This window comes from Dipodomys spectabilis, unplaced genomic scaffold (genome assembly GCF_019054845.1).
Source record: "Dipodomys spectabilis isolate Male_0828 unplaced genomic scaffold, ASM1905484v1 ptg000095l, whole genome shotgun sequence".
NCBI lineage: Eukaryota > Metazoa > Chordata > Mammalia > Rodentia > Heteromyidae > Dipodomys > Dipodomys spectabilis.
In genome coordinates this window covers 24,477,495-24,489,767 of record NW_024870772.1, presented here as the reverse complement: position 1 = coordinate 24,489,767, position 12,273 = coordinate 24,477,495, and the positions used below count along the sequence as shown (strand labels likewise).

General features: G+C 35.6%; 1 protein-coding gene across 3 annotated transcripts in view; it reads left to right on the top strand.

The window, feature by feature from the left end:
* Ift88 (intraflagellar transport 88) overlaps positions 1-12,273 on the top strand; it is a 121,756-nt gene that overhangs the window by 25,259 nt on the left and 84,224 nt on the right. For all 3 annotated transcript variants that reach the window (XM_042685625.1, XM_042685623.1, XM_042685624.1), the window contains 7 exons: positions 810-863; positions 1,444-1,507; positions 2,531-2,600; positions 6,010-6,100; positions 7,612-7,716; positions 8,976-9,078; positions 10,123-10,237. In XM_042685625.1, the coding sequence (XP_042541559.1) occupies positions 810-863; positions 1,444-1,507; positions 2,531-2,600; positions 6,010-6,100; positions 7,612-7,716; positions 8,976-9,078; positions 10,123-10,237 (602 nt within the window). The remainder of the gene's footprint in view (positions 1-809; positions 864-1,443; positions 1,508-2,530; positions 2,601-6,009; positions 6,101-7,611; positions 7,717-8,975; positions 9,079-10,122; positions 10,238-12,273) is intronic.

Here is a 12,273-nt window from a genome sequence, read left to right as displayed (position 1 = left end):
GTTCATTTTCTTCATAAAATAACCAAGTCTCTTTTGTGTTCATTCATCTGTTTTATGTGAAGTAAGATGTTCTGTTAGTGTATGATGTTTATAACTATAATAATTTCACAATAAATGAAAAGAAAATGTTAAGACAAGTATTTCAGTTGTATGTATTTGAGTCTTAAGAGACCTCTGGGAAAAAGATAAACCTTTTAGTTTTGCCCAAATTACATACAATTTGGGCAATGTTTTAGCTTACATTAAAAGAGGAATGGTTGCAAAAGAAAAGAATGAGGTAGAAAGTATCTCTTAGTCCTTATAAGGATTAAGAATCAGGAATTCAGGGGTCAGAGAAGTGGCTGGAGAAAAAAGGCCCAGGATACTTTCCTTCATAGTGTTCCTCCATACAATGGGAAAGTAGCCTTCTATGTCACATAACTGACTTTTACTCATCAGCCTTTAATTCTTGATACTGTTCACAATAAATTCTCCTGTGAAGGGCCAGATAATTTAGGCTTTGCAGATAATGTGGTCTGTATTACAGTTACCCATCCAACTCTATATTTGTAATGAAAAACAGCCATAAATAGTGTGTAGATGGATGGGGCTTTGCAGTGTTCCAATAAAACTTTATTTACAGAAATGTTGAATAGCAGCTTGCTTACACTTGGTTATGACCTGAGATGGCAAATAAGAAAATTATTTTAAACTTACTGGCTGATAGATGGAATAAAAGACTTATGAAGAAAACATCTTAAATTTGGTTTTGAAATTAAAGGTAGATGCTTTTAAGAATCTTTAAAACTTACTTTTCTCTTTATTATAAGTCCAAGACATCCCTGGCATCATCCTTGGGAAGACCAATGACAGGGGCTATTCAGGTATGTCTATTCTGTGGTGGTTAGTTTTATGCCTTTCTTGAAATCTGAAAATGTTATCAAGGATTTGTTACCAAGATTTTTTTCCCTTTGTTATATATTTAAAATGTTAAAGAGGATGTTGTTTCCATTGTGACCCTCAAACTTGAGACTGTGAACTAAGTTTGGATTGTACTTCTACTTCAGTAGGAAGTAGATTTATGACCTGGGTTTCTAGTGAAACCCTGTTGGGGCGTGTACATACCATTGGGATTTGGATTACTCAAAACACCTAGAACCTGCTTCTCCTATGCCACATCACAGCATTTCTGTGCTTCTCTCATGGGCATGGAAGTATCTATTTTTTCTTTTTCAAATTGAGAAAAGCCTATTTGGATTAAGGAATTAAAACTTTAGAGGGAAACAGAAATAGAGATAGCATTGATCTACAATGACACAGAAGTAAGTAATAAGCATATAGTAATTAAAAATCACTATTAAAACCTGGGGCTGTTTAAAGCTATATGTTATGCGTAGAATTGTGAATAAAATAGAGATAGATCTTATTTAAGAGCAGTTGTTCAATGATTCCTCTTCCTTGAAGGATGGAGTTACTCGACCTATGACAGCAGTGAGAGCAGCTGGTTTTACCAAAGCAGCACTGAGAGGTTTGTTTTGGTGTCTCTACTAGTTTTTAAGGGGTCTCTCTCTTTCTCTCATGCACACATACTTTTTTAGTGGTATGTAAATATATTAAAATGGTATACAGATATATATTTTAAAGAAAATCTAATATGCCACTGATTATAGGATACTGTATTATTTTAGGTACCATTAATAAAAGAGGGAAGGTGCTTGTGATATAGCTCAGGAGTGGGACACTTGCCTCTCATGTCTAAGTGCAAAGCCCTGGGTTTCATCCCATGTTGTACTTTTACCCCAAAATAAAGGCGATGCAATGAGTGAGAAAATTTTTGTATAGTTCAGTTGGGGTTGTAGTTGTTTCAATGTATAATTGTCAAAATGTATTGAACTATGCACTTATAATACATTCATTTTATTTTATGTAAGTTAAAGCTGATTTAAAAATTGAAGGTAAATCTTATTTAATCACCTAAGTTAAGTAATAAAAGTGATAAAATAATATTTATTATATTACTAATGAAAGTTAAAAAGCTAGTACCAGCTTATAACACACAATTGATAGCACAGAGCTCATATTAGGTATACAGATGCAAATGCCAATAGAGTATTTTTATTTTTACATGTTAACCCATAAGTCTTTATATAGTTTCTTATGTATTAATCATTTTACCAGTTTCTGGGCTGGGAATATGGTGTAGTGACAGAGTGCTTGTCTAGCATGCATGAAGCCCTGAGTTTGATTCCTCAGTACCACATAAACAAAAAAATCCGGAAGTGGTGCTGTGCTCAAGTGGTAGAGTGCTAGCCTTAAACAAAAGGAGCTCAGGGTCAGTGCCTAGGCCCTAAATTCAAGCCCTAGGACTAGCAAAAACAAACCTTACCCAATTTCCTAACATGAAATATTTATGTAGACACATGTTATATTCTTTTATTAGATACTAAGTCGTTTAATAAGTAGGTAAATGAAGTAACTTGTGTAAGATTTCATATTTCCTTCAATTTTTTTGGGTTGCAAAGTAACTGTGAAGTCTTGGATTTTGTCCCAGGCTCTGCATTTGATCCCCTTGGTCAGTCACGGGGACCAGCTCCTCCCTTGGAAGCCAAGAACGAAGATAGGTATGCAGGTGCTTGTGCTTTGGCGTATTGTGGCTACATGTTTTCCCCTCAAATACATAACTTAAAATGTGTGTTAGAAACATTTTTTTTTGTTGTTGTTGTTACCTTTTTAGCAGGGCAAAAGGAACACAGGACTGGAGGGAAGAAGAGTGAACGAATGTGGGCATAATGTTCAATACACTGTAAAAAATGAACCATGCAACTTGTGGAGATGAGAGAGGGAAATGGAGGAAAGCAAAGGAAGGGGTGACTGAGAAGAATTACACTCATTACTTGATTTATAGAATCATAACCCCTTTACAACTCCTTAATAATAATGAATTTTTAAAATGCCATCTCTAGTTCTTAGAATTAGCAACAGACTCAAACTTATCAATTGTATGTGTTCTATGCAATTTTATGTGATAAAGTGTGATTTTGTTGTTGTTCTGTGTGTATGTGGTGGGGTGGGTACTTTGAACTCAGGGCCTGGACGTTGTTTCTGCTTAACGCTGATGCTCTACCACTTAAGCCACAGCTTTACTTCTGGCTTTTTTGGTGGTTAGTTGGACAGAAGAGTCTCATGGACTTTCCTGCCTGGCTGGCTCTGAACTTTGATGTCAGCCTTCTGAGTACCTAGACAAGTGTGAGCCACTGGTGGCCAGTGGTGGTCTGGTTTTTATAGGTGCCAGTAGTAATTAAATCTGAGGCCAAATGGGTTTATAAATGTGAGATTACAAGATGATTATTGTAAAGGACATTTCAAAGATTAAAACTAAGAGAATACAAGCTAGTTTGTCATTATTATTGACTAATTTCATTTTTGTATGTTTTAGGTGCTGGGTCAAACCCAAGGCCTTGCACTTGCTGAACAGACACTTCATTACTGAACTGCATCTTCAGACTGAACAATTTTCCACAGAATTAGCTTAATTTTGGGCTGTTTTCTAGACTGCAGCACCAAACTTAGGGTATCCATTTGTACTTTACAAATGGTAATAGCAGCTAATATTTACCGAGCAGTTGCTGTGTGCAGGCAGTTTCAAGGGCTTTAAAAATAGAATAGGAGCTATTATTGTCACCAGTTTGTTGTGAGAGTGGGAATTCAGTAACCTTGATTGACTAAGGCTAATAGGGCAAGACTGAGATCAAATCCCACTGATCTAATTTCAGAGCAGATGCTATTAAGCACTACATTGGTTTGCTTCTCGGTGTATTTTAAATTGTAATACAGTTTTTGTGCTGGTACTGGAGCTTGAGCTCAGGGGCTAGATGCTATTCTTTTGTCATTGTTTTTTTCCTTCAGCCTTTTTGCTCAAGTGGTATTCTACCACTTGAGTCACAGCTTCACTTTTAACTTTCTGATGTTTAATTGAAGAAAAAAGCCTCTCAGATTTATCTGCCTGGACTGCCTTTGAACTGTTATCTTTGTATCTCAGCCTCCAGAGTAGCTAGGATTATAGGCATGAGCCACCAGTGAGTGGCTGGCTAAATTGTAATTCTTAAGCTCAGTACTTGTGGCTATTGTATAAATTACTTACATTGCCTTTTTGGCTAATGAGGAACCTCTGCAGAAAATTTGTTTGTTCATGATAGCATATTTATTAATAAAAGTATATTCTTTTATTTATTTATTTATTTTTATTTTTTATTGTGAAAATACCATACAGAGAGGTTACAATTACATGAACAAGGTAATAAGTACATTTCTTATCAAGCATTGTTGTCTCCTCCTTTGTTTCCCCTTACCATCCCTTCCCATCTTTCCCCTCCCCTATAATCCCCCCTCCCCCTCCCTCTCCCCCATTCTCTTATTTAAATATGTCATTTAAGATCTTTTCAACAGTTAACAACAGAAGATAAAAAAATTTTTTGGGGGGTCTGGTCGTGGGGCCTGAACTCTGGGCCTGGGTGCTGTCCCTCAGCTCAGAAGATAAATTTAAAAACACACTTTTTGCTTTTTTATTGTAAAGGTGATGTATAGAGGGTTACAGTTAGTTACATAAGTCAGGTAATGAGTATATTTCTTTTTGAACTGTGTCACTTCCTCCCTTTTCTCCCAATTTTTTTCCCTCCCAACACTCCTCAAGCTGTGTAGTTCATTTCCAACATAGTGTTTAGTGAGTATCACTGCTGACCCCTCCCCAAATCAGATAATTTTACATATAAGACAAAGAGTATAGAAATCAAAAGCATCAACAAAAGCAAAAAAACAGAAGGGGGGAAAAGGAGAACTACAAACCATACACTAGAAAACCTCTTGCTTCTGTTTTTCTTAAGAGTTCATTTCCATAAGCATTATTTTATATGATCAGATGCACATAGCTACTAAGTCCTTGTGATCCTCTCCTAAAAATATCCTTCTTTGGTCTCACTGAAAAACACACAATTTAGATTTATTATGGTGCATTGCAGGAGATCTGGAGGAAGACAGTCCTAGTGGAGATTTATTTGAACTGCTCAATAATAGCATTCCTGATTTGGCTCTTTGATTCTCTTGGCTTTTCTCCATCGTTATGATGCCAAGAGAATGAGGAGAGAAGAAAAACCTTCTTTTTGGGGTGCTATCCAGGGTCCTAGAATACTTTCTTGGGTCGAAATCCTGGATCTGTAACTTACTACTTTGTGATTTGGAGCAAAATACCTAACTTTGTAAACTTTCAGTTTCCTTTTCAGTAGAAATGATAGTAAGTACAGTAATAAATTTGCTCTTCCATGCCAGGCTTGTGTTTGAACTCAGGGCCTAGGTGCTGTCCCTGAGCCTTTTGGCTCAAGGCTAATGCTATACCACTTGAGACACAGCTCAACTTCTGGCGTTTTTTGGGTGATTAATTAGAGTCTCACTGACTTCCTGTTCAGGCTACCTTCAAACCACAATCTTCAGATCTCTACCTCCTAAGTAACTAGGTTTATAGGCCTGAGCCACTGGCACCTGGCTGAAACATGTTTTTAAAAGTATTTTTTCATTATAAGTAGTACAAAGGCGCTTCAGTTCAATATGTCATTTTATGAATATAGTGCATGTTGATCAGTTCCAACCTTTGCATCATTCTCTCAAACCTACTCATCTCCTCAAGTTACCTGGTTCCATTTTTATATAAGTACTTTGAATATTTTGACTACATTTTTTCACCCTTCCTCTCTCTGGATTAATTAATGTTACTCTAGATATATTAATTCACTGAAGGTTATCTGGGTTGTTTCCATAACTTGGCTTTGGTGAATAGTGCAGCAATGAACATGGATGTATGTCATTCATGTCTTTTGGATAAATTCTCGAGTGTTATAGCTGGATCATAGGACAGTTCTAAAAACATCTGTCTCATCTGTGACCTATTTTTTAAATTTAGGAGCATATTGAAAGTAAATTTTACTATAGATTATTTGTGGCAAAGTAATGCAAACTATACCTGCTTTTTTTCTTTAACAGTCCAGAAGAAAAGATTAGACAATTAGAGAAAAAAGTAAATGAGTTGGTAGAAGAAAGCTGTATTGCGAATAGTTGTGGAGACTTAAAATTGGTAAGTTCATAAACTAGCCAATATAGATGTGTGTTTCTGCTTTTAAGGATACACACAGATACAGATATTTTTGTTTTGCAAAGATGAAATTGAGAGTCATGAATTACAATCTTACTTCACAGCTCAGATACCAACACAATGGACTGATTTTGTAATATGTGAGCCTATCTTTTTAGAGTATAAAAACTATTAGTGTCTGGGTACCTGTGGCTCCCTTTTATAGTCCTTTCTACTAGGCTAGCTGAGATCTTAGGCTCATGATTTGAAGCCAGCCTGGGCAGGAAAGTCTGAGACATTCTTATCTCCAATTAACCACCAGAATACTAAACTGGAGCTGTGTCTCAAGAGTTTGAGTTGTGAAGTTGTGGGACATTGTCCAGTCCCTGAGTTCAAGCCATACTATTTGCACACATAAAGTATAAGAAAGAAATGATCAGTTAAAAAAAAAAACACCAAACCCCCACTTTTTATTGATCATAGAACTCTGTTGTTTTGTGTGCGTGTGTGTGTGTGTGCTTGTGCTTGTGCTTGTATGCAGGGTGTCCTGTTCTCATTTGACTTTTTTAACTCAAGGCTGGTGCTCTACCACTTAAGCCACTCCTCTACTTCTGGATTTTTGTTGGTTAATTGATATTTCTGCTTTGGCTGTCTTTGAGCTGGGATTTATCAGCTTTCTTAATAACTAGAGTTCCAGGCATGAACCATCAGTAACTGGCTGAACTGTTGAAATTTTAAACTCTAGTTTTAAAAAGGCAATGTCTATGGTTACATTTGTCTGCATAAATCAATGAAAGACTCTTGGACTTCTGAGAAGGCTGGGAGCCCACCTCAGCATCTCTTGCAGCATTGAGCAATAGTTGTCCTTTACTCTGTATTTTGAGTATCCCAAAAGCTGAATAAAATCTATGTAAATTTCTGTTTCCTAAGACTGAATTAAAATATTCCAAGATTCAGCACTTAGGAGGAAAGAGAAGGTATTAGGCACCAGGAGATGGAAAGATGTATGTGCAAAGAGAATCTTGGAGCAAACATAGCCTAAAGTTAGTTTCTGACACTTTCCCTGAAAAACCCCACAGAAAATTTTGATGGTGAGGGCTGGGAAGATGGCTCAGTGGTAGAGTGCTTGCCTTGCATGCCTGAGGCCCTGGGTTCGATTCCTTAGCACCACATAAGCAAAAAAGAAAAAAAGCCGTAAGTGGCGCTGTGGCTCATGTGGTAGAGCGCTAGCCTTGAGCTGAAGAGCTGAGGGACAGCCCCCAGGCCCAGAGTTCAAGCCCCATGACCGGACCAAAAAAAAAAAAAAGAAAAGAAAATTCTGATGGTGAGTGAGCTCCATTATAAACCAGGATTTGTCTTGCTAAAGGAAGTTTATGTACAGAGAATACACAGGACATCCGGGTAGTCCAAGGTGGGAAAATGAGATCAGCCAGTTTTCACGTAGGTAGTTCCCCAAATGCATAGAAATCATTGGATGTGCAGAATTATTTTACAAAGTATAAATCTGATTTCAGGCCTTAGAAAAAGCGAAAGATGCAGGAAGAATGGAAAGAGTGTTAGTGAGACAACGAGAACAAGTTACAACTCCAGAGAATATCAATCTGGATTTAACTTACTCAGTAAGTATTGAAATATGTGCTAAGTTTAATTTATGTTTTGACTAAAAAGCTTGTTGTCAAAAGTCATATTTTTATCCTCAAAAAATTTTAAGGTTGGGGCTGGGAAGGTGGCTCAGTGGTAGCGCGCTTGTCTTGCATGCCTGAGGCCTGGGTTCGATTCCTCAGCACCACATAAGCAAAAAGAAAAAAACCAGAAGTGGTGCTGTGGCTCAAGTGGTAGAGCGCTAGCCTTGAGCTGAAGAGCTGAGGGACAGCGCCCAGGCCCAGAGTTCAGGCCTCACGACCGGACCCCCCCAAAAAAAAATTAAGGTTTATTTTTTTCTCTGAGTTATAACAAATATAAAGAATACACAGATTTATGGGCTTCGTGTAACATATGTGTACAAGTATTCATCTATATATATGTATATTTTGATCTATCAAGAGTATAATATTTAAGTCAGGTTCAGGATATCTGTCTCTCAAACAATCGTTTCTGTATAGTTAAAAAATTCACACTCCTTTCTTTTAGATTTTTAAAATACTGAATGATATATCGTTATCTACAATTATCCTGCTGTGCAGAGTATCGTAACAAGACTTCTTAAAACTGTCTTACTCTAACTTGGTACCCATTGATCATCCTATCCCTGTCCTTATTTTTTCCCTGAACTCTTTTTGTTTTCTTTTAAAAATCTGATTGTTTCATAGGTACACAAAATAAGATGAATAACAGTCATTAGTTTATGAATCTTTTTTATGTAAAGATTTTTAAATTAGTTTTTAAAATATCTTTAAGAGCGCTAGCCTTGAGCTGAAGAGCTGAGGGACAGCACCCAGGCCCAGAGTTCAAGCCCCACGACTGACAAAAAAAAAAAAAATTAAAATATCTTTAGTACTTATGAATCCCTATCCTCTCACTATTTCTTGAAGGTTGCTTACGATCATGCTCTGAAGGTTCTGATGTTGACTGTCAAGTCAAAAGGAAATAAGATAATGTATGAAGGCAGTGAGAAAAAATACTGCTTTTAAGTTTTAGCAGAATTTCTTCAGAGTTGAAGATATACTTTCTTTATATTGTAGTATCTTCAGTGAGCCAAGTCCTCAAAGGCTAAGCAAATAAAAAGGGATCTCTTAATACCTTCTTTTACATACCTTACTTTCCCATTTAGCTCAGAGTCTTAATACAGGCAACTGATTTTGCAATAGAGTTTTAATCTCTGGAAAGATTACAAGTGAAAGGGACCTATAATGGTCATTATATATCTTTTCTTCCTTAGGTTCTTTTCAACTTGGCCAGTCAGTATTCAGCTAATGAAATGTATACTGAAGCATTAAACACATATCAAGTTATAGTGAAAAATAAGATGTTCAGCAATGCAGGTAAGTATATATGACCCATTTTTCCAAAAAAGCATGTCACTGTTCTGTGTGTTACACAGAACTTTACTTTATGTCTTCTTGAAATGAAATGATAGATGCTCTTAAAAAATCTACATTTATGATAAGTTTCCTGCTTAAATATACTATTTGTAAGCTGGGGTCCAGTGGCTCACGTCTTTTATCCTAGAAACTTGGAGACATTTTGGGAAGATTTTAGTTTGAGGCTAACCAGATAAAAACTTCACATGCTCCCATGTTGACAGAAAATCCTGGGTGTGGTGTCTTACATCCTAGATATGGTGAAAAGTGTAAATAATAGAGTGTAAATACAAGGATTATGTTCTAATTTGATCCAAGCAAAAAGACCTTACCCTTAAACATAACCAGCATTATAAAAATCTGTGAGCTTGGCACAGGCAGTATAGTATATGCCTAACAAGTGTGAAAGTCTGACTGCCAACCAAGTACCACAAAAACAGCAATTATTTAAATGCAAATTCACACAAATACAAATGAAGAATAGTTGGGATGAAGTGTGCTCTTTGCTAGTAAACAAAAAATATATTCTGATATAAGCAGAACGAGCCATGGCAACCTTGTGGAACATTCATTCACATAAAATTTATGTGAATATATCCTTGAGACTAGAGTTTGTAGATGGCATTTATATTGTTATTTTACTACAATATTAAAATTATCAGAACATCATTTTCCTTAGTATCCTATTAAAATGTAAGCAGTATAATTGAGTCTAATTGCAAAATGTCACTGTCATGTGAATTTTTTTTTTAGCAGAATATACTTTTGTTACAGTGTAAATTAGTTGTTTCCAGCCATATTTTCAGGGCTCAACCTATCTTTCAGTTTCATTTTCCATTTTCTCACAGATTAGTGCTGAACACATTGTTACAGAGTTTGAATTTTAGACCATGTATGAAGTTTTATAACTTGAGAAAACTTCAGTCCATGTGAATTTTAGGTCATCTAAAATATCAGAAAAGTACAAAAATGAAAATGTTACACATCTATTATTTTTCAAATTAGGAATATTGAAGGTGAATATGGGAAATATTTATTTAAAGCAAAGAAATTACTCCAAAGCTATTAAGTTCTACCGAATGGCTTTAGATCAAATCCCAAGTGTCCATAAAGAAATGAGGTAAGTCTACATACACTATGATGACTGTAAAATTCAAATTTGTTTTTCAGAAGCATGATAACTCTTATGATCTGTTGTCAGAGGGTTGAACAGTTTGAATTGTCTGTGTATGTTACATATGTAATATTATTCTCTCTTCCCTTGTGACTAGTTGGATGCATTTGTTTTTGTTTTTTGTATATATTTTTTATTGTAAAGATACTGTACAGAGGGGTTACAGCTACACAAATAAGGTAATGAGTACATTTCCTGTCGAGCATTGTTACCTGTATCCTTATTTCAGCATTTTGTTATTTCCCTTCCCCTCCCCAAATTAGAAAAATGTATATACAAGATGCAGGGCACCAGAATCAAATACAGTAAAAACAGGGATTATACCATTGAGGAAGAACATACAAAAGAAACAAAAGAAAAAGCACATAGTACATTATAAATACATTAAAAACAACATCAAGAAAGATATAACCACTGTGTCCCTATCTTGGGGTTCATTTCACTTAGCATCATCTTATATGTTCATATATGCATAGCTTTTGACCTGCTTGTCCTAGATGTATAGTTATAGTTACAGTTATTGCAAATTAGGGAAACCATGGGACCTATGTTTCTTTGGGCATGGCTTACTTCACTTAATATAATTTTTCCAAGTCTTTCCATTTCCTAACAAATGGGGCTGTGTCATTCTTTCTGATGGAGGCATAGAATTTGCATTTGTATAATGTCAATTTAAAAGTTAAGCTGTGTGTCTGGTACTCAAATGCCTGTAATCCTAGTTACTCAGGAGGCTGAGATCTGAGGGTCAAGGTTTGATAGACAAATTTGATAGAGAGTCTGGGTAGACAAATCTGAGAGACTCTTACCTCCAATTAACTGGCAAAATGCTGAGCAAGTGTATGAGTCCCTGAGTTTAAGCCCTGATACTTAAGTACTAGTACCAAAAAAAAAAAAAAAAAAAAAAAAGGAAGGAAAAACAAAGGCATAGTATGTGGTCAAGTGAAACTAATTTAAACTCCTTGATCAATGTAGAATTTACTATGCAGGCTTAGTATTATATTATACAACTTATGCTAAGAAAAAAAATCATAGCAGCAGTCATTTATAATCAGTCAGACTAGAATATAAGGCTAAGATCTAAGTTCCCTTGTCAATCTTTCTAATGAAGGGATTACTTCTGAACCTTAGAAGAAGAAGAGGAAGTTGGGATGTTTTCTCCAGTATTCAAAAAGAGAAACAGTGTATTTACTGGTTACTTTTTCCTCTAAGCACAGAGTACAATTGAACTATGACAATTAATGTATTTGTCACCTTTTATGAGTTTTTAGATAGTATCTTAATAATGTCAGCAAGTATCATTTAGCTTATGGAACACGATGTCCTTAACATACTTTTGACCTAAGTAAGACCCAAATATGAACTAATTTGGAGAAATGCAGTATATTGATAGTATGTGTTAAATGCTTAATTAGTCATTGAGATAGTGCTACAGTAATTCAACTGAGGGAATAATGATTAAGAGTAAGATTTTATGAGGAAGTTACATTTGAAATAGGTTATTTCAGTGAGAGAAGGCTCAAACTCCAGATAAAGTACATATGAGATGAGTCAGGGAAATAAGCATTCATGCCTAGTCAGTTAATTATGAAAAGGTAGTTGAAATGGGGGCTGGAAACAGGTTTGGGGTCCCATCCATTGGAATTGTTCTCAACTCAAGAAGACACACACTAGTGTTATTCATGAAGATGTTGAGAAATTGGAAACCTTGTGTATTGGATATGTAAAACAGCACAGTTACTTTGGATGACAGGCAGTTCCTTAAAAGTTTAGACATGCAGGAATTCCATTCCTAGATAGGTACACAAGAGCAATGAAAACGTAGCATGTCACAAAGGCTTGTAAATGAATCTTTATAACAGCATTAATTATAATAGCAAAAAGTGGAAATAACTGAAATGTCTACTAAGTAGATAATTGTTAAAGTAAGATTTAGTATAAGTCTGTATTAATTAGGATTCTTTAGAGAAGCAAAAGCAGAACAG